The 20,987-nt window shown below is 41.0% G+C and overlaps 1 protein-coding gene across 1 annotated transcript; it reads right to left on the bottom strand.

The window, feature by feature from the left end:
* Positions 1-371: 371 nt before the first annotated feature.
* Positions 372-20,452, bottom strand: LOC134872609 (ribonucleoside-diphosphate reductase large subunit-like). The gene is made up of 19 exons (XM_063895989.1): positions 20,305-20,452; positions 19,433-19,521; positions 19,153-19,330; positions 18,834-18,934; positions 18,686-18,745; positions 18,564-18,603; positions 18,316-18,478; positions 18,061-18,202; positions 17,610-17,693; positions 17,346-17,507; positions 17,047-17,126; positions 16,756-16,957; positions 2,691-2,840; positions 2,380-2,601; positions 2,225-2,301; positions 1,998-2,133; positions 1,553-1,648; positions 1,261-1,449; positions 372-1,177 (listed from the first exon to the last, which is right to left on the bottom strand). The coding sequence occupies exons 1-19, from the start codon at positions 20,321-20,323 to the stop codon at positions 986-988; spliced, it is 2,382 nt and encodes a 793-aa protein (XP_063752059.1). The 5' UTR covers positions 20,324-20,452; the 3' UTR covers positions 372-985.
* Between the last annotated feature and the right edge of the window lie 535 nt (positions 20,453-20,987).

Genomic DNA, 20,987 nt, shown 5'->3' with positions numbered 1-20,987 from the left:
AAATTAGAACTATTTAAATCACTAATTTCCGTTTCTGTTTTTCATGAGCTCAGTGTAGGAGAACAGGCTGATTAGTGTCGCTAATTCACGAGCTGCGTGCTACAGTGTGACAGTGCAGGTCTCAGCTTGTTTCACACACACTGCTCCCGTGAGGTTGCATCAGGTCATTAATTCACCACCTGCAGCATCGCCTGTCCCCAGACACTTCCACACTCTTCCTGTGGACTCACACCTGTAGCGTTTTGTCTCTGTTATTGCATGACTGATGCCATCATCACTTCTCTTTTCAGTGTGTTGAGCCTGTTCTGTTTTCCTGCTTTACTAGATAATTAAATATCACCCTTTATTTATTTTGACACCAAAGCCCGAAACATTTTACACGAAAAAAATAATTTCATGTTTTACATGCACAGGCATGATGTGTCACCATTCACCAGCCAATCATAATCACCATCCTGTTAGAGCGTCCCTGGTGATTGAAAAGACTTTCATTTCCTAATTAACAAAACGACTTTACAACAGCATGCAGTGAGTAAAAAATGATTTGCTTTTGAAAATGTAAAAGAAAGCCATTGCTCATGCCTCAATACATTTAGGTCTTAATATGAACAATTAAAACAAATGCACAACCAAAGCTAAACATTTTTACAACAGCGTAATAAATAATGAAACTAAAATAAAGACCACTGAATAAAACGTTTAATTCCCACACATCTAAAACACAAACATCTTCATTAAAAATGACCTACATATAAAAACAATAACAACAAATCACTCAGAGCATGTATTAATTCATTGTACCTTCTTAATTCTATACAAACAGGCATACAACACAATTCATGATGAAAATATTAAATATAAAGATCTGTGACCTGAAACCAGCTGCATATGCAAAACCCTTGGTCCAACATCATATACAAAAAAAGAGCAGGGTGTTTCCAAAAATAGATTATCAACTGGGAGTAAGATGAGGGGCAGTGTGTTTTCAGGAGCCACACATCAAACACTCATCTTTGTTGGCTAAGGAGCACTCCATGGCTGCGAGGTTTTTCTCTTTGGTGTCTCCTTCGTCGCTCCTGCTGGCCTGGGCCTCCTTCAGCTTCTCCTTGTTCAGGGTGAACTGGATGGGGTTGGCGGCAGGCTTTGTCCGCAGGTAGTACATGCCAGTTTTCAGGCCCTGCAGAGAAAAGAAGACGGCATTGAGACGTTTGTTTCTTGGCACTGCGATGAGCATTGAGAATTTCCTCAGCCCTGACTTACCAACTGCCATCCATAGAAGTGCATGCTGGTCAGTTTGCCGTAGTTTGGCTCGGCGATATGGATGTTCAGCGACTGGCTCTGATCGATGTAAGCCCCTCTATCTGCTGCCATCTTGATGACTGTCTTCTGGGAGATTTCCCACACTGTTTTATACAGCTGCTTCAGATCAGCAGGGATTTTGTCAATACCCTGCAGACATGTCGGACAGCATAATGATCACCCAAACATTTTAATTATAGGAAGATTTAGAGCAATGATGCTGAATAGGTTTTCAATCTGAGTGGCTCTTTACCTGGATAGACCCGTTCTGAGCAATCAGCTGGTTCTTCATCTTGTCGCTCCACAGTCCTCTCTCTGTGAGGTCCTTCAGCAGGTGAGGGTTCACAATCTGTGGCAGAGGCAGGGAAGAAAGTTATCAATAAGGGAGGTCCAGGAAAGAGCATGTTTAATTAAATATTTAAAACATAATGGAAAAAGCAAATGAACGTTTTTCATTTTAAAATGTGTGTGATCATTCATTCATTTACCCATGTTTCTGTCATTTCCTGTGAATTGCCAAAAACCTCACCATTACATTTTGCAATTCTTTTAGAGTGAAAAGGCTCACTGGCACCGTGCATTAAAACATTCCAACAAGTCCTTTTGGGACTTTATCTAGGCTGATATTCGAAGAAATGTATCAGCATATTATGTAAATAACTTCTGAATCTGAAGCAGTGAATGTTCTCAGTGCTGACCTGGAACTCTCCGGAGAGCACCCTGCGGGTGTAGATGTTGCTGGTGTACGCCTCAATAGACTCGTTGTTGCCAAGGATCTGGGCGGTGGAGGCTGTGGGCATGGGAGCCATGAGAAGACTGTTCCTCACACCGTGCCTGAGGACACACAGGGGGGAGGCAGGGGTGAGCTACAACCTCCACATACAGTAGATGACAAATGTCAGGAGAGACATTTAAAAAGACTTACTTGGCGATTTTGGCCTTCAATGCTTTCCAGTCGCAGAGATCTGTTGGTGTTTTATTCCACATGTCATACTGAAGGATCTGGAGAACAAAGGATCAGAGTTTGAACTGCTGAACTTTATCCTGGGATGGATTGAAAGCAATGTGAAATCTACTGACCCCCTTGCTGACAGGAGATCCGGCGTAGGTTTCATAAGGGCCGAGCTCTGCCGCCAGCTCACAGCTGGCCTCCAGGGCAGAGTAGTAGATGGTCTCAAAGATGTGAATGTTGAGCAGCTGGGCCTCAGGGCTTTCAAATGGATAACGCATAAGAATGAAGGCATCAGCCAGACCCTGCACACCGATTCCAATCGGTCTGTGTCGCTTGTTGGACCTTTCCGCCTGCAAACCAGCACAGAGGAGCCACTTGTTACCATGGAACCCATACGACTGCAGCATGGACAGAGAGGAAACACTCTCTCAAAGCATACCTCGATCACTGGGTAGTAGTTGATGTCAATAATCTTGTTCAGGTTCTTGACGATGACTTTGGTGACAGATGCAAGCTTTTTGAAGTCCAAGGTCTTCTCTGGGGTGACGTACATGTTGAGGGCAATGGATGCCAGGTTACACACGGCAACCTGAGCAGAACACAAGAAAAGAAAATAATATTAAGTTATCATTCATTGGGTGTGGAGCCGAACACCGAGCATGTGAGCTCTGTCGCTTTGTGACAAATTTTAACTATAAACAATCCCTTCATCAACATTTCTTTATACTAGCTGACTCCGTTTTTTTAGCTTATCAGTGAGCCGAGCTGGTATTGCGCTTTGAATTCACCAATGTCTTCTGTAAAGCCGAAATCCAAGTTGAGGCGGCGAAGCCGCAACAAAGCCCCCCAACTGACTGAGCTGCCACAATTTCCGGTGTTCCAGTTTAACTGGATTCCGGTTTAACTGGTTGAGTTTGTTTACCTTTTCCGCCAGATGTTGTGGTTGCCAGGTTCGTCATTATCACGTAATTTGTGTGTCTGAAGTGTGACCAGACAATGTAGAAAACCTCGGCGAAAAAACGTTAACATCACCAGTTCATGTAAAATGCACATGTGGAGATCACCTACAGACAACAACAGAAAATATGCTGGCCAAAAAATAAAAATGAAAATAAACAATATTCATACTCCAGCGACAGGATTCGAACTTGGGTAATATATGTATCAACCATGAATGTTACTCATTACGCCACCGGCCGGCTCAAACAATTCCCTGCTTGAACCATATAAGTGTTGTCAACTCTTGTCAGCTGTTTACAATCACCGTTTGACATGGATGAAATAAACCCCACCATGTTAACTGGTGATATTCACAATATGACACAGGCAGACGCTGCCAACGCAAGCCTCAAAAACGACTTCAAAAGCCATGTGTTACGGACAAAACACTAGCATGGCCACCTCAAAGGATATTGCTTTGTTTTGTTGCCTAAAAAGCACATATCAAACGCTATGAAAATAGCCGCTGTGAGATACGAACCCAGTCATCCTTTCATATGGTATTAATCCACTGCCTTACCGCTAATGGCCTGAGCTACCGTTCAGACGTTGAAGCAACAAGCACATTTACGTGAAGTGATGCTTACATTTTTTCGCCGAGGATTTTTTTTTAATATTGTCTGGTCACACTTCAGACACACAAGTAAGGTGAAAATGACGAACCTGGCAACCACATATGATTCGGCCCGTATAGCGTCATATCACGCTCAAGGAGTGGAAAACGTAAACAAACTCAACCAGTTGAACCCATAGACTGTATCAATATATACAGTCTATGGTTGAACCGGAATCCAGTTAAACTGGAACACCGGGACGAAGCTACTAGCGCGGCTAACTCCATCGATCTACGGGCTTTGCAGTCTATGCTGGATTCACTAAAGGAGGATATATGTGGCAGAATCGACTCGTTGGTATCTGATTTGAGAATCAAAATCAGCTCAGTACGCACAGAATTGAAGAATGCAACCGAACCACTGCTGCAAAAGATAAATGAACATGGACAAACTCTTCACGACTTGGAGCTCTCGGCGAACGAGTCTCCTCACTCGATTCCGCCGTCAGTGAGCTCGGAGCCCAGGTGAAAACGCTGATGGACAAGTGTGAGGATTTGGAGGGGAGATCGAGGAGGAACAACCTACGACTGGTGGGAATACCCGAGGGCTCTGAAGGACAGCGTCAGACAGAATTCATCGGCGGTTTATTGAAAGACCTGCTGAAGCTAGATGAAGTCCCGCTACTCGACAGAGCCCATCGCGCCCTGCGTGCCAAACCTAAGATGGGAGAGCCGCCCCGACCGGTTGTCATCAGGGTCCACTTTTTCCATATCCGGAACGAGATTCTACGACGGGCCAGCGAAACATCCCGCGGCTCCCCTCTGCTTTTTCAAGCAAGTTCAATGCTAATGTTCACTGTATATCTTTATACTGTTTGACAGTGTTATAATGTCATTATTTTCTCACTTAACTCCAGGAGAAGTGTCTTATTACTTGAGTGTGTGTTAGAGTTTACTAGTGATAGTGGGTTATGCGCGCGTCCAATTCATGTGACACATCTGCAGGGGGAGGAGGGAGGGTTGTGTTTGTTTACAATTTCGTTTGAACAACGTTGTTCCTAATATTTTGTTTATTGCTTGGTTGCCACGATCTGAATTCATTCACATAGCATATTCTATAGTGATATATATTTTACACCCAGCCCCAGTCTATGAGCCGTCCTAATAGGCCTACCTCGTGGCAGAGTGGAGGGGTGATGAAATTCTCCAGCTGGAACTGTAATGGCCTAAACCAGCCAATCAAACCTAGCAAAGTGCTTGGACATCTTAAACATCTGGGTGTTCATATTGCCTTTCTTCAAGAAACCCACCTTAAACCATCTGATCACACCAGGTTGTGGAAGAGGTGGGTTGGACAAGTGTATCACTCATCATTCCAGAGTAGATCCAGAGGTGTGGCAATCTTGATTCATAAATGAGTTAATTTTACGTGCTCAGATGTCTCCTCTGATCCAAATGGTAGATATGTTCTTGTGTCTGGGATACTTAATGGCACCCAGGTAGCTTTACTTAATGTATATGGCCCCAACAGTGTTGGGGAGTAACGGAATACATGTACCGGCATTACGTATTCAGAATACAAATTATGAGTAACTGTATTCCGTTACAGTTACAATTTAAATAGATGGTATTCAGAATACAGTTACATTGTTGAAATCAATGGATTACATGACGATACTTCTCTGTTTCACGAGTTTATTCACTCTCTAAATAAATTAATGCATTTCCCAGAAGCCCCAACCCCAACATGAAAACGAACGATTGTTTGCGTGATTAGTCACAATGAAGTCCGAAGAGGAACAGCAGGAGCTAGAGGTAGAGCTGGAGCCGGAGCCGGCACAACATAGCCAGGGCAGGAATGCGTTTCTTACATGGAAATTCAAACAGCATTTCACATTAAAGAAAGAGAAGGGAGAACCAAATATAACTGTGCAGTGCAACCTCTGCTTGCCAGCAACCAACCTCCTTTCACTTGTTAGTAATGCTACTGTGGAAGCTTTCTATATGTTTAAATGCTTCCACGTGGTTTTACACACATGTATAGGCCTACATTAATCCTCTTCATTCTTCCCAGCATAAAACAATTTCAGTGTTATTTATTTGTGCTCTTGATGTCTTTCTTTATTTTAGAGGAAGCATTCCAGTGTCTTGAAAACAGCAGAAATGGCATCAGATGATGGTGGTGAACGAAGAGCCATGCCCACCACACCTCCTCTCAAACAATCAACACTCAGCACCTCAGCAATCACCCAAAGAAAAGTAAACTCCTTGGTTCTTGAGTTCGTAATTGCAGATGTGCAGCCCTTTTCATTAGTGGAGAATGCCCCATTCCGTAAGATGATCGAAGGAATTAGTGGGGGTAGGACACCCATGTGCAGAAAAACATTGATGTTGCGCATTGAAAGGGGATCTCAAAGTATGAAGGAGGCACTTACTGAAACATTAGATCGAAAGTCTGCTGCGCTGGCATGTGAAAGGATAAGGGGCCACCACACCTATGATGTGATTGCTGCCAAAATGAGTCAGATTCATGCAGAATTCCAGATCCAAGGCAAAGTCAGTGCCACAGTCACTGACAATGGTAGCAATTTCGTGAAGGCATTCAATGAATATGGAGGGTGTGAAATGGATGATGAGATGGATGGCATACATGATGTGCAGTTTGCTGATGTCTCTGCAGTTCATCAGGAGGAGCAAGAGGAAGAGGAGCTAAACTTTTTTTTGCCACCTCACCATCGATGTGCCGCGCACACTTTGAATCTTGTTGCCACAAATGATCTTGACAAAGTTGCCTCGCAGGGTGTTTCTCGAAAACTATACAGAAGTGCAATGTCAAAATGTTCTGCAATCTGGAATAAGTCTCATCACTCCTCAGGTGCTGCTGAAGCAATTGACGAAATTGCCCAAATGAGATGTTTGGTACCTTCAGTGACTAGGTGGAGCTCAGAGTATCATTCAATCGAGAAGTTAAGGAGTCTAACTGAGAGTCAGCTCAATGGAATCTGTGACCAGCTGAAAGTGGCCAAACTGCATCCTCAAGAGATGATGTTTCTAAAAGAGTACACAGCCATTCTGAAACCTCTTGCTTACTCAATCAACCTGCTCCAGGGAGAAAATAACTGTTACTTTGGATACATAGTTCCCACCATTCTCAGCCTAAAAGCCAAGTTAGCTGAAAAGTTGACACAAGTGCAGTTCTCAACCCACATCCTCTCAGCTGTTATAAAAGCCATTGACACTCGATTTGGGCAGGTGTTGGCCTCCCATGAGGCAAGGATGGCGGCTTCCACCATCCCAAAGTTTCGACTGTGGTGGCTTGCTGATGAAGAGAGGGAAGCCATGAAAAGAGCAATGGTCCAAGAGACTCGTCTTCTTTATACAGAGCCTTCTGAGGACGCCGGCACCTCTGGAAATGCCGCAGTTGGAGGTGATCCAGAAGATGATGACAACTTCTTCACTTTTGAGAGAGCACAGATGACAAGTTCATCAGTGGAGGAAGAGGTGCAGAGGTATCTCCAAGATTCAGACAAGTCATTGGCTTCATTGAAGATGTATCCAATGATCAGAGCCCTCTTCTTAAAGTACAATACTACTCTGCCATCAAGTGCTCCTGTCGAGCGTCTCTTTAGCCAGGGAGGACTTATTTTCACTCCACACCGTAACACAATGACAGATAAGCACTTTGAGCAGGCTCTCCTGCTGCGATACAACCGCCTTTACTGGAGTGTTGATATGTAGAGTAGGTGGGTCAAATATGTAGGTAGGTGGCTCAAAGCATATTGGCTTTAAGTTCACAGGCATTCACAGGCAATGCACATTGACAACCACATTATTCTTTTTAAAACCAATTGTTGTATTTTTTTCATCTGACATTCACATAAAAGCAACACCTTACATGCCTTCTGCAAATGTTTGAAAAAAAAGTTTTCCCCCTATGTACAACTTTGACATTTTGGATTGTTTTTTGCTGCTAGCCTTTGTTGTTACATTACCAAGAAGTAATGTTGGTTTTTCAATATAACATTTGGTGGCGTAGTTTAAAAAAGGATATAATTTTGCCATCATCACATTCAGTTTGTGTTTGTTGAAGGACCGTTATTAGTGTATCTTTCTTAATGGAAGAACATTAATGTTTAAAAAGTCAGCTGTAACAATCTTAATGGAATGTTTCATATCATCCTTTTATGCTTTTGTCATGTAAAATCGGGACAAGGGTAGGGAAAATGCAGGTTTTCCTCTGGTGCTCTTTATTTTTAAGGTGATAAGTTGGAACACCTACGCACTTAGTCGCTCAGTGAAAAAAAAAAAAGTTAGATATAACAGCAAATTCTGAACAGAAACAGAGCATTTTATGTTTTTCTATTTTCCCACTTTTAACAGCTGAGTAAATAAAGAAACTGAAGGGGAAAATTGGTCAATTCTTCTTTTTTTTTTAACCAAGCAAAACATATTTTGTTCAGCCAATTGGAACAGAAGAACACACCAGAATAGGGCTGTTTAGTAAGCAGGATTTGATGGGCATATTCCTACACGTATAAAATGCAATTCAATGTGGAAGTAATCCAAGTATTCAGAATACGTTACTCAGATTGACTAATGTAACGGAATACGTTACAAATTACATTTTTGGGCATGTATTCTGTATTCTGTAACGGAATACGTTTTGAAAGTATCCTTCCCAACACTGGGCCCCAACTGGGATGACAGTTGCTTTTTCAGATCAAGATTCAAGAAGCTTTATTTATCCCGAGGGAAATCGAGGAAAGATCAGTATTCTCCTTAATTCCTGACCAGTGTAGGTCTCATCTCATTTTAGGGGGGGGACTTCAACTGCTGACTTAATCCATCATTAGATAGCTCATCCACAAAAACGACAGTATTATCAAGCTCTGCTAAAGTTATTCGGTCCTCTATGGACGAGTTCTCACTTTCAGACCCTTGGCGTTTTCATAATCCATCCAATAAGATATACTCTTTTTTTTCTCATGTCCAACACACCTTCTACGCATTGACTATTTCTTGATTGACAATCGGCTTATTCCATTGGTATTATCCTGCTCATATAATGCTATTGTCATATCAGACCACGCCCCAGTTCTAATGGACTTGCAAATCAAGGGATGCGATAATGCCCGTCCATCCTGGCGACTGAATACATGTCTGTTATCAAATGAAGATTTTGTTACTTTTATTTCCCAGCAGATTACATTTTTTTTACAAATGAATAGGACACCAGGGATCTCTTCTTCATTACTGTGGGAGACACTGAAGGCATATTTGAGGGGGGAAATTATTTCTTATTGTGCCCACGAAAGTAGAGCCAGGGGGAGGAAACTGAAAAATTTGACCAAACAGATCACACAGATTGATGACACATACTCTGTAACTCCATCACCAGATCTATACAGTATAAGGAACGCCTTTTGCGACAAGCGGAATTTGATGTTCTTTCTACAGCTCACACTGAGAAATTGCTGTTTAAGTCCAGATGTGCTTACTACAAATTTGGCGACAAAGCAAGTAAATTACTGGCTCACCAATTAAGACAGAAATCAACTTCTCATCAAATTCCTTAAATTCAGACTCCATCAGGTATAACCACTGACCCCAAACAGATTATTGAACAATTTAAGCAATGTTACTCCTCTCTTTATACGGCGGAGCCGCTGGACGATCCGTCTACATTTAACCATTTTTTCGATCCTCAGTCTAGACATTCCTATGATCGACTCTGACTCAGCTGAGAAGCTAGAGGAGCCTATGACTGTGGAATAGCTTCATAGGGCTGCTCACGCTATGCAGGCGGGTAAATGCCCAGGTCCGGACGGATATACAATTGAATTCTATAGGAAATAGTTTGATAAATTAGCATCAATTCTTATTGATGTTTACAACGAATCCTTTCATTCTCTTAAGCTACAATTTCTTTAATTCTCAAAACAGGGACCCTCCCAAATTTTCCGTCGCGTAAACGGTCATCGCCTTTCAGAACGGTCGTTGCCATTTCGCAGAACGGTCGTTGCCATTTTGAATGGTCGATGCCATATCCGAGCGACAGATCTTGAATTCTGAATGCTTGTGGAATGTTAGTGAAGTTTTCGTAACTTCTCGGAATTCTTAGAATTATGGGTAATCACATTTCTCGAAGAAGACAATCAACATGGCAGCCGAAGAAGGGTCAACTCCAGATCTTGTTCCGTTGGCGGCAGAAGCACAGCCAGGACCTTCTCAGGAATCTGTCAAGAAACCATCTGGATGGAACACTTTTTTCAACTCAGTTGCGGTGAGTTTAATTTGCAGTTTGAGATGTTTTCCTAAATGCTCTAGCAAAGTAAATATTTACACCAGATAACAATATTAATATAGTCTACATACATTTGAACAATCCTTGATTTGACCTTGAAATATAACATCTATAGCAAACACTGTTGTTCCGACCCCTTGTGTCAAAATAAGTTTTCACCAAGTTTTTACACCTTGTTACCTCGTACAGCAGACCTATGAACGCTGATAGAGGACAGGGATGAGGTGTGACTTTGATTTTTCACCCCCTCAATTCACACAGGAACAATTTGCATGCCTACCCAGGCCATCCTTTCTCACCCTAACTTTCTCCTGAGGTGTTAACAGCCTGCTTCACTACTTTTTTGTTAGATTCGCCCTTTTATTTGTTTGCATCGTTCCACAGCCAGATGTTATGGCAGAGCTTGGAGAGGGGGCAAGAATTGGACAAGTCTCCACAGTAGTTTGGAAAATGTGGAAAAAGTTGCCTGCGGACAGACGAAAGGTTTGCATATAAATGTATTATACTGTATCTTGGAAATGGGTTAAAAATCTATTTCTAATGTTTAGATTGCACCCCTAGCTAACATTTCATATTATCCTTTGGAACCAACCCCTCATCGTACAGTATTATATAGATATCCACAAAGAATGCCACAGAAGCCAGTTGACACAATTGTAGAGAATGTGATAAAGTAAAGTTCATTTCTATATTGTTCCAGGACTGGAGTGCTAAAGTACAGCGAATGCGGGAGGACATTGACACGGGACTGGTGGAGATGAAAAGGTGTGCCAGCAGCAACACCAGCTTCTCCAGAGAAAAGGACCTGAAGTATCACCAGAAAGGCTGCCATGAATGCATTTGCAGTGAATGTAATGAAAGTTTCAGTCATAAGCTAAAGTTGAAAAAGCATTTGGCCAAGTATCACAGAGAGAGCTACAAGTGTAGCCATTGCAATAAGATTTTTTCTGAGAAAAGAAATCTTACCAGGCACCAGAAATCACATAACTGATCACGCACATGAAAGAAATAACAGGATTTAGTACATTACATAGGGAGTCTTCAAGGATAGCAAGTTTTAAAGGAATAAAAAAGTCTGCACTCACACATTGAGGGGAACAAACTATAAAAACTGTAGTAAACAATTCATATGTACAGCTACCATTCCTTTAAGTTTAACAAAAAATCATAAACTTGAATTTGTGATAATCATTGCCTTACAATATTTGAAGGTGGGGTCTTACCGAATATGTTTCTTTACCTACAACATCTCTTTGTTGTGACTCACTACTGCACATATAAGTTGCATTTTTTGTAATGTCAAACTACAATTGTGTGCAACCAGACCATGCCATAGCTTATGTACTTAAGTACAAAACTGTACAAACATGCTTAGCAATAGAATGACAAAACAACATATTACCCCGGTATGCTTCCCAGAGGAAATGTGGCAAGGCCCATGGTGGGAGCATTTCCATACTAAAGTAGGACAATTTGTAAGCTACAAAACTCAAAGAAAGATCCATTTTGATCCCAACATTCATATTTCTATAGTATCATTCACTTAGAAATGTCTGGGTTCCATTGTCCCATCTTTTTTTGCTACCATCCTAAGCATAGTCTTCCTCGTTGTTATTGTTGCAAGTGTAATATGTTAGTTCTTTCAAGAAGAAGTTGTTTCTTCCTTTCAATATGTTTTGTTTTTGATTTCATTACATGAGACCCTGACTTTTTGCTGGTATTTGTGTTGGCCTGTACAGCTTTAGCCAGACTGTGGGAACGCTTACATTTCTTCAGAGGTACTTCCAAGCTTGCTTGTGCTGACTGTAGTTTTGAAGGCCTTCCTTTTGATACTGCCTGCCGGCTACCAATTCCAGACTTCCTTTTTCTATTTGGCTGGACCCTGATTTTCTTTCCGATGCCTGTTTTCTTCAACTCATTTGTCCCAAAATTATGAAGTGCTGCTGTAAGATTTGCATGCATTGTGGAAGGTAGACTTGAGACTCACTCTGAAAAAGTGATAATTGCTCTAGCTAAATTTGTGTCATTGGTTGATTTAAGTTTCTCTGCAATCTGCTCAAAGCACGTGCTTAGCTAATTTGATGCTGTGTCAATACATGAATTATCATGTAGTTCCTGCTCTTCGCAGACCTGCGCCTCAACCATTACTGTGGGGAGCTCATTATCCACATGATGTAACAATTCTTCATTGACAATTCCTGATGTGGCTGGCATACTTTGGTCAACAACAGTTTGCAAATTGTTGTAAAAGGATAGTGACAATGTTTCCCCAATTGCAATCTTAGCCAGTTTTTGTCTCTCTTCTGAATTGGTGACAGAAACTAAATGAAGACAATGTGCCTTCTTAGCTGCCCATAATATGTTCTGATGCTTGCAGGGACTACCATCTTTTTACTGTGTGGCTGAAACAAAAAAAAGGGTGACATAAGTTATAAATATACAATAAAATTCAAAACTCCAATAAAAGTCTTAACTCCAGAAGCATGTGTTTTTTTAAGAAGACTACATTAACGTCAATACACAACCACATTTTGTAAAATTGCAACACAGATTAACAAAGAATTAAGCCATTTATAATTAAGTAACTGAATAGTGCACACACACCCAACCCATTTAGACCCTTCTTAGCAAATGTAGGTAATTATGTAATAGTTAGGAAAGGTCCAGGTCTAATCCGGCCCAAAGCGAGCAAAGAAAATGAAGTTGCTACAGCTGCAAAATCATGAACAAATATTCTAACACACTCTGCAGTACCTTTGTCCTGGACTGGATCCACTTGCAATCTTGAAAACATTGTTCTCGAATTGCTGCACCGATGACAGGTAGGTATTCTGTTCCTCTTGTGAAGGGACCTGAAATCCTGTTGCGCCATCTTTGCCAGTTCCCATGAACCGCCGTCTGTAGGTACCGTCAAAGTTCCCATCTACTAATGACAGCAACTTTGTCTTGTAATGGTTCTCCAAGTCTGACGTAATTCTCTCTATAAAGTCCCCTACATTATACTCCTTTACTCTTCTTAAGACAGTGTCTTTCAAAACAAGAAACTGCGCTTCCACAAAGTTATTTGTGTGGTTCCCTCTCACAAGCAAGTGACTTCTGAAGCAAAGGGCAAAAGCCTCTTTTTTCTCACACAGGTTTGATTCGTATGTAGTAAAGTTGGAATACTGTTTACATTTGTCATCCTGAAACAACTCTGAACAGCAGTTCTGAAATATTTCTTCAATTTCAGCATAGAGACACTTCTTGAAGAGGCTTAACAAGTGCGGCCGGTCGTCTTGTTGGATCTTATTTCTCTTGTCATGAAGCCACCTCCATACTTGCTGTAAAATATGGAAGGTACACAGTAGGAGAGTGGCCCTAGGCTATTCTTGGCTGAGAGCGTTGCGTTCTTCGTTACAGTTATCTGTAAGTATGACATTGGGACCTACTTCAGGTCCATTGCCATAAAAGGCATCAGGCGGCAGACAGGATTTAAGTGTCTGAAAGCCCTGACACAAGATACTTTACTTCTCATCACTTGTGATCAAAATCCCCAATGGCAATGCACCAGCCACATGGTGAGTGCATAACATGAAGACCTTTAAGTTATGTTCTTCAGTATTCAAAGTTGCATCTACAAAAACGTGTTCTCATGATTGAGGGACTTCTTTATGAACCCTCTTCCTCAATGGAGTTACCAGTGCAATTATGAGAGGTTTACTGTCACCCTCATATATCTGGTGCTTGGTAGTTGCCTCAGGATTCTGTTCTTTATACGATTCAAGTCTTTCTACCAGCTTGATAAACATCTGACTGTCTTTCCCTCCATAGTTCTTTTCCAAATTGTTGGTACAGATGACTGAAGTCTCTTTTCCTTGGCATGATGGAGCGATCCGCCTTTCGTTGGTAATAAGTGATGTCATCTTTACAACCATTCTTAAGGTCTGTCAAAAACTGCAGTCTAGCAGTTGATGGTGTCAGACCGGACTCAAAAAGCTGATATAATTTCTCCACTGTTTCTATAGACAAATATTTGAAGTTGGAAGCTTCCAAAGTACCAACTGAATGATTGTGCTCACAGTGAATGTCAATGGTAGTGACATTTTCTCTTGATATCTTTAGCACTAGCTGGAACGGGCAGTTCGTATTCTTAACCCTAGCAGTAGGATCCCTGCTAAGTCTGCACTGCGGGTCTTTACTTGGAATCCACTTCCTGGTGTTGTGTTGGCAACGGTAGTAGGTCTGCATGAAATAGCCAGATGTCTCACCCTTGACTGTTTTCTTCCTCAAGCCAGTGTCATTCAGGGCTTCATATTCGAGTAACCAGTCTTTGTAGTTGTCAGTAGTCAGGTCTGGTGTTAAGACACTGGCAACAAACCCAGAGCAAGTGCCCCGAAGACTTGTGATCCTGTAAGTGCAATCCTCTGGTAAAGTTTCCAGGAATGTTTCCTCGTCAACTTCATTGGTATCCTGAAGCTTTTTCAAGTCGTCCATCTCCTCAATGGCTGATCTTATGAGATCAGCGTATGATTCTGGGTCTGGTTCTCCTTCGGCCGCCCGAACCTTTTCTTGTTCTCCTTCGCCCGCAAACTGAAGAAGGGTAAATATAATACTGTTTATTACAAATGACCAAGAATCTTCAACCAAATCAAACATAGATTCCCTGTGTTATATTTCTGAGTCCTTGTATCAACGTTATTACTTTTTAAGGTCAAATACATGTAGGGTGAATTTGTGTAAGAAGGGGAGAAGTGCTCATTTTATGTGGTCAGCTTTTATTGCAGTTTTGCCAAACTTGTAGCCCTTTTGATCCACAAATTTCTGTGTTTTGTTACCTTGTTGTTACCAGAATTAATCTGTATTTCAATCCTTGACACTTTAATCAGGCCGCATATCAATGTAATGCCATGTAGGTGACAAGTGTTAGATGCAGTTCCTATTGTCTGCTATGCTGGGCGAGCGTCTGCTGTCTTTCTAAGACTCATAAGACATGAAAATAAAAGCCGGGTGTTGGTGGAGTAGGGAGTCAGTCAGTCAGAGTGAGTCTGACAGAAAGAACAGAACAAAACATTCATAATAATTTCATCCAGTCAAGCACAACAACAGAACACCAGAAACCAAGGAGGTTTTATCTTAGCCTCCTTGCACAAACCCAAAAATCATGTTACACTCCGAGCTGAAGAACAGCCCGGGTATAACGTACTAGTACTAGTATTAGGAGTGGTGGAAACTGGAGAAAGCTCCTACCTATCCGAAGACTCTACTCTACTCACTCTTACTAGGTCTTACTAACTCTTAATGCAACTTAGACTCACCTCAGCTGAGTGGAAGACAGTGTTACGGTCCTGAGAAGGTCCTGGCTGTGCTTCTTCCGCCAGCGGAGCAAGATCTGACCCGGTCGCCATGTTGATTGTCTTCTTCGAGAAATGTGATTACCCATAATTCTAAGAATTCCGAGAAGTTACGAAAACTTCACAAACATTCCACGAGCATTCGGAATTCCACATCGGTCGCTCGGATATGGCATCGACCATTCAAAATGTAATTCTACGCCGGGTTAATTCCTCGTCAATTTGTTCCAGACATGGGCTGATGCAATGTAAAATTGTTCATCGCACACATTTAACCAAAGTTAGACTTTCCAAGATTTATGGTAACATTGACCCCACCTATGACAGATGCCATCAGGCCCCGGCCACATATAGCCACATGTTTTGGTCGTGCCCTTCCTTACATGGATTTTGGTCTGACATTTTTGAAACTATTTCAAGGAGTATCGACATTCCAACTGATAGCCTTTTACAGCCTTTACAACCCTTCTAGCCAGACGGTTGGTTCTATTGAAGTGGAAATCCCCCTCTTCTCTGTCTCATTCTGTATGGTTAAGAGACATCTTGTATTTCATTAAGATGGAGAAAATGAGGTGTGTCATAAGGGGCTCGGCGTCCAGATTTTATAAAACATGGGGTCCTTTTCTAAATTACATTAAGGAACACCACACTTTCGATGTACCATAGATAATTTCGTAGCGTCTTATTTTGTATTCTATTTTCTTTTCTTCCCTTTTTGAACATGGGGACTTGGGTGCATTTCTTTGAGTTGTTTGATCACTGCACTCTCTGTTTTTATTATTATTTGTTCTTATTCTCTCTGGGCAAGACTTCATAATAGTGTTTGATAATGTTTATGGTCTTTGTATTTGTGTTTGATGGGTTAGGCGACCAAGCAAGCTATTAATATCTATTTTCTTCTTTTGTTTGTTTGTTTGTTTTGTTGTTTCAGTGTGTGTCTCTCGATACTATGTATAAATGTAAATGTATGTTTTGACATGACATTTTGGATGCTTATGTCTATGGAAACTTCAATAAAAAAAGTATTTTGAAAGAAAATAGTTTTTTTTTAAAAGGTATTATTCATTTGACTGTGATTCAAGTTTTATTTTTGAAATGATTGAAATATTATAGTAGTTCTGATAAATGTGTTATGTATTTGTGTTTATAAGTGCTTTTAAAATGTCTTGATAATAGAAGGTGTGATAGATATTAAGTTTTGAGTGTCTGTTGATGTTATGTGTGTACCGGCATTGTTATATAAGGAGAGGACAGGCTCAATGGGCATTAACAAAATATTTCATTTGAATACAGCAGACGCAACAGTTCCCCCTCTCACCTCATCTTTGCTTGTGTACTCCAGGATCTCTGTGCACAGGTTGCTGGATTTGATGGTGCCCAGATTCTGCTGGTTGCTCTTCCGGTTGCAGGCGTCTTTGTAGAGCATGTATGGTGTACCGGTTTCTGTCTGAGACTCGATGATGGCGTGCCAAACCTGCTGAGCCTTCACCACACGCTTAGCCCGGCCCTCCTTCTCATAACTGGGCACAACTCGGACACATGGGACAAGTCAGCACAGAGACATCAGGTGGTTGTTAAGAAGAGAGTTTAGTGTGTTCGCCGGTCTTACCGAGTGTAAAGCTCCTCAAACTCCTCTCCCCAGCACTCCTCTAACCCGGGACATTCACCGGGACACATCAGAGACCAGTCCTAAAAAGCAGAAGAGGAACATGTTCTAGATATAGCAGGAGGATTAAACCCCATATAGAACTTACAGTAGCTTTAGAGCTAAAACATGAGTCAAAATGGCAAGAATTTATATTTTTGGCTTTTGAAATATGGAGTTAAACCACATATTTAAACAGCATCTTATCATTTAATTCAAAATGTAGAAAGTGAGTGATGGAGGGGATTTCCTTAGATATTCACCTGATTGGCTTCCACTCGCTTCATAAATAGGTCTGGGATCCACATGCCGAAGAACAAGTCTCTGGCCCTCTGCTCCTCTTTGCCCGTGTTCTTCTTTAGCTCTAAGAAGTCAAACACATCGGAATGCCATGGCTCCAGGTACACAGCGAAGGCCCCGGGTCTCTGAACAAGTGAACACAGAGAGCGAGGTTATTGCATTTACTACCAGAGGTGTCTCTACGGCAACAACGTCAAGCTCCATGAGTGTGTGCTTTAAATCTTCACCTTGTTGCCTCCCTGGTCTACATAACGGGCTGTGTTGTTGTAGACCCGAAGCATCGGCACCAGCCCATTGGAATTTCCATTAGTCTGCAAAACAAACAAAAGAAGAACTACTGTAAGTCATCAGTTGTGAAGTTAAAACATCTCTTTTTCTGTTTGATTGGAATGCAGAGCAAAAATGATCAAACCATCCACCGAAAAATAATTGGCAACTATTTTGATAGACAATATGTTGTTTTTGTTTTTTAAAAGACAGAAAAAGTTTCCAGCCTTAAATATTGAGATATCTCCTATTCTTTCTTACAAATTCTTGCTAAATATCTTTTGAATTTGGATGTTTATGGACATAACTCTGGAAACTGGTTTCAACATTTTATAGATCAAACGATAAAAGGATTCATCTGAAAAATAAGCAGCACATTAATAATGAATATAAACAATGAATCTGACTCACCCCAGCGATATAGCTGCCTGTTGCTCTGATGCAGCTCACTGCCAGTCCAATTCCTCCAGCGGATTTGGAGATGAGGGCACACTGCTTCAGTGTGTCGTAAATACCTTCGATGCTGTCATCCTTCATGCTTAGCAAGAAACAACTGCAAAAACAATTTAGATTAGGGAAAGAAACAAAAGAAAAAAATGGAATGTATAAAAAGCATCAGCTGTCCCCTTTCCCAAATTGGGATCGGTAAAGTATATCTTATTTCACCTGGACAGCTGTGGCCTGTTGGTGCCAGCGTTGAAGAGAGTCGGGGAGGCGTGGGTGAACCACTTCTCTGACAGCAGGTTGTAGGTCTCAATGGCTGCATCAACGTCTCCTTTATGAATCCCGACAGCCACTCTCATTAGCATGTGCTGGGGCCTCTCAGCAACTGCAAATGAGAGAGAATAATTAGCAAATAAACAATTAGCCCATAAACATGCTTCTCAAGATGCTCCAGGAAAAGCCATTCTCACCTTTGCCGTTTATCCTCAACAAATACGACCGCTCGAGCGTCTTTTAAAGCAAACCAGACAAGTTAGTTTTAGAATTCAATATCTAATGGAGATGTTGAATGTAAAATTGAAATAAAAGTTACCTTAAAGCCGAAGAAGTTGTAGGAGAAGTCTCTGTCGAAAATGATGGCTGAGTTGAGTCGCTGCAAAATATAGAAGATATTATTTAAAAACACAATGCAATGACTTGACTTCAAGTATGAACAAAATGCATCATCAGATGTGACTCACTCCCTTATTTTCAAGGACAAGGTCGAGTGTCTCCTTGGAGATCATGGGAGAGTGGCATTTATTTAACGGGTTCACGTAGTTGTACAGGTCCTCCATCACATCTACAAAAGCATAGAGGAAATAAAGTGCAACATTGGTAAGGATAATATAATCACTCTAAAAATATTCAGTGTGCGACATTATCATTTACTGGAGAATACCTAAATGAATGTGTATTGTATTAAAGATGTTATTTCATGTTTATAAACACATTTATTCCATAAAAAAGGTGCATATCTTGCATTAGAGCAGTGTATAGAGCCTTGTAACTTGCACTCACCACTGAATACCTTCTTGGTCTCTCTGTGAAGGTTGGACACTGCAATCCGTGCAGCCAGCAGTGCGTAGTCAGGATGTTTGGTGGTGAGGGTGGCGGCCGTCTCTGCTGCCAGAGTGTCCAGCTCCACAGTGGTGACTCCACTGTACAGACCCTGGATCACCTTCATCGTAATCTGAGCCTGCACAGATAGAGATAAAAGGTTGAAGGCATAAATGATTATCTTTAAATTAGAGTAAAAATCGTCAAACATTCTCATTTCTTTAAGATGAATTTAACTTACAGCATCCACAAATTCAGAGTTGAGTCCATAGCAAAGCTTCTGGATGCGAGAAGTGATTTTATCGAAAGTAATCTCCTCCTGGCGTCCATCTGAAAAACCCAAATAAAATAAAACATTGTTTATAGGCTTTGGTCAATTTCCTCTAATACAAACTTAAGTTAGTTAGTTCCTCACTGAAGTTGTTGAATATAACTGGTTCTAAACATTCAAATATCAGACAAGATCATCAGTCCCATGAATGTAAGTTGGACTCCTTCCAACGATCAATTAACTCTGATAAAGCGCGCGCCGAACACCTGCGTAACCAGTTATTATGGAAACAAAATGTTCTGACTGCGCCATCACAACAGATGCAAACATTGCAAAGACATGTTTAAAACAATCCTCTTCATATACATTCCGAATAGGCAACAACGCTCTTACTTAAAAACAACAACAAAAAAGTCAAATTTGAACAACAAAGGCTAGACGAGAGTAAAACCAGGAAAACGAGTCTTATATTCAATTGATCAGCTCTGTCGTTAGTAATGAAAAAAAATATGCCTCTACGTTATTAAAAAACAAAAAACAAAAAAAAAACAGGCAACAAATTGAGAAGAATCTATTGTCAGTTGTGCTTTCATTACTCAAGTCTTTGTTTAAAGTCTCGACGGGAACAATGCACAAAGAAACAAAAGGAAACACACTTTGGCTAAGAAATAGGTCAAATTTAACATAACTAATAAGCATATAAAGACTAAAGTGTAGTTTTCTCTTGTGAGTTGTAACATTTCTTACAGTTTAGATGCAAACGTTTTCCAGTACCTCATATGACCCCCGGTGCATTATCCGATATTATTTGACAGCTAGATAGTTAAAGAGAGCTACTTTACCTCGCTTAATGACGTGCATGTTGGCAACACTCTCTTCCTCTGATATCAGTTGTTATGTTTTCAGCCTCGAGACGGATAAGTTATCTGTATTACTGAGTTGTTATAGCAGGTAATAACAGTATACTGAACAATCGGCAGACACAGTTGAATCTCAAACTGAGGGCGCCAACGACCTCCTACCAGTAACAACGCTTTGTGTCAGCGGCTCAGCCAATCAGAGAAGACTCAATCAGACTTATAAACCAATCACAATACACCATCGATCACTTCCCGCCTCCATTTCCGGGCCAAATGCGAGATGTTTTACAAAATACGGGTTTTATAACATGTAATTATCCGGTCTGATTTCAGGGTTGCTTCATATTGGCTGTTTGTTGCAATTGAACAACCGTTTATTCATATACAAGGTGTGACTCTGTTTGTTGTGCAATGCATCGTGACATGATAACTTCACTAGTTGTATATGCTATTACTACCTGTAATATTAGTGTACTTGAAAGACCGTACTTTTTCTATTGAACATTTTCAGTGAACTGACTCGTGTAGGAAATACTGACATCGTGTGTTACTCCATGGATTTATTAAAGCTACACTGAGAGGCGACATTGCAGTTGTCAATACTGAGTAACACTTCTGAAAACAAGTTGTTTCATTCAAAATTGTAGAAATACAATGAAATTGAT

This window comes from Eleginops maclovinus, chromosome 11, assembly GCF_036324505.1.
Source record: "Eleginops maclovinus isolate JMC-PN-2008 ecotype Puerto Natales chromosome 11, JC_Emac_rtc_rv5, whole genome shotgun sequence".
NCBI classification, from domain to species: domain Eukaryota; kingdom Metazoa; phylum Chordata; class Actinopteri; order Perciformes; family Eleginopidae; genus Eleginops; species Eleginops maclovinus.
The sequence above is the reverse complement of the archived record's forward strand: the minus strand, read 5'-3'. Positions and strand labels throughout refer to the sequence as shown.

Bases quoted from the DNA above. Each gene is read 5' to 3' on its own strand.
- LOC134872609 (XM_063895989.1), bottom strand. The intron at 17,694-18,060 runs GTGAGTCAGATT...TTTGTTTTGCAG, and splicing joins CAGGCAGCTATATCGCTGGG to ACTAATGGAAATTCCAATGG. The intron at 2,302-2,379 runs GTCAGTAGATTT...TTTGTTCTCCAG, and splicing joins GATCTCCTGTCAGCAAGGGG to ATCCTTCAGTATGACATGTG.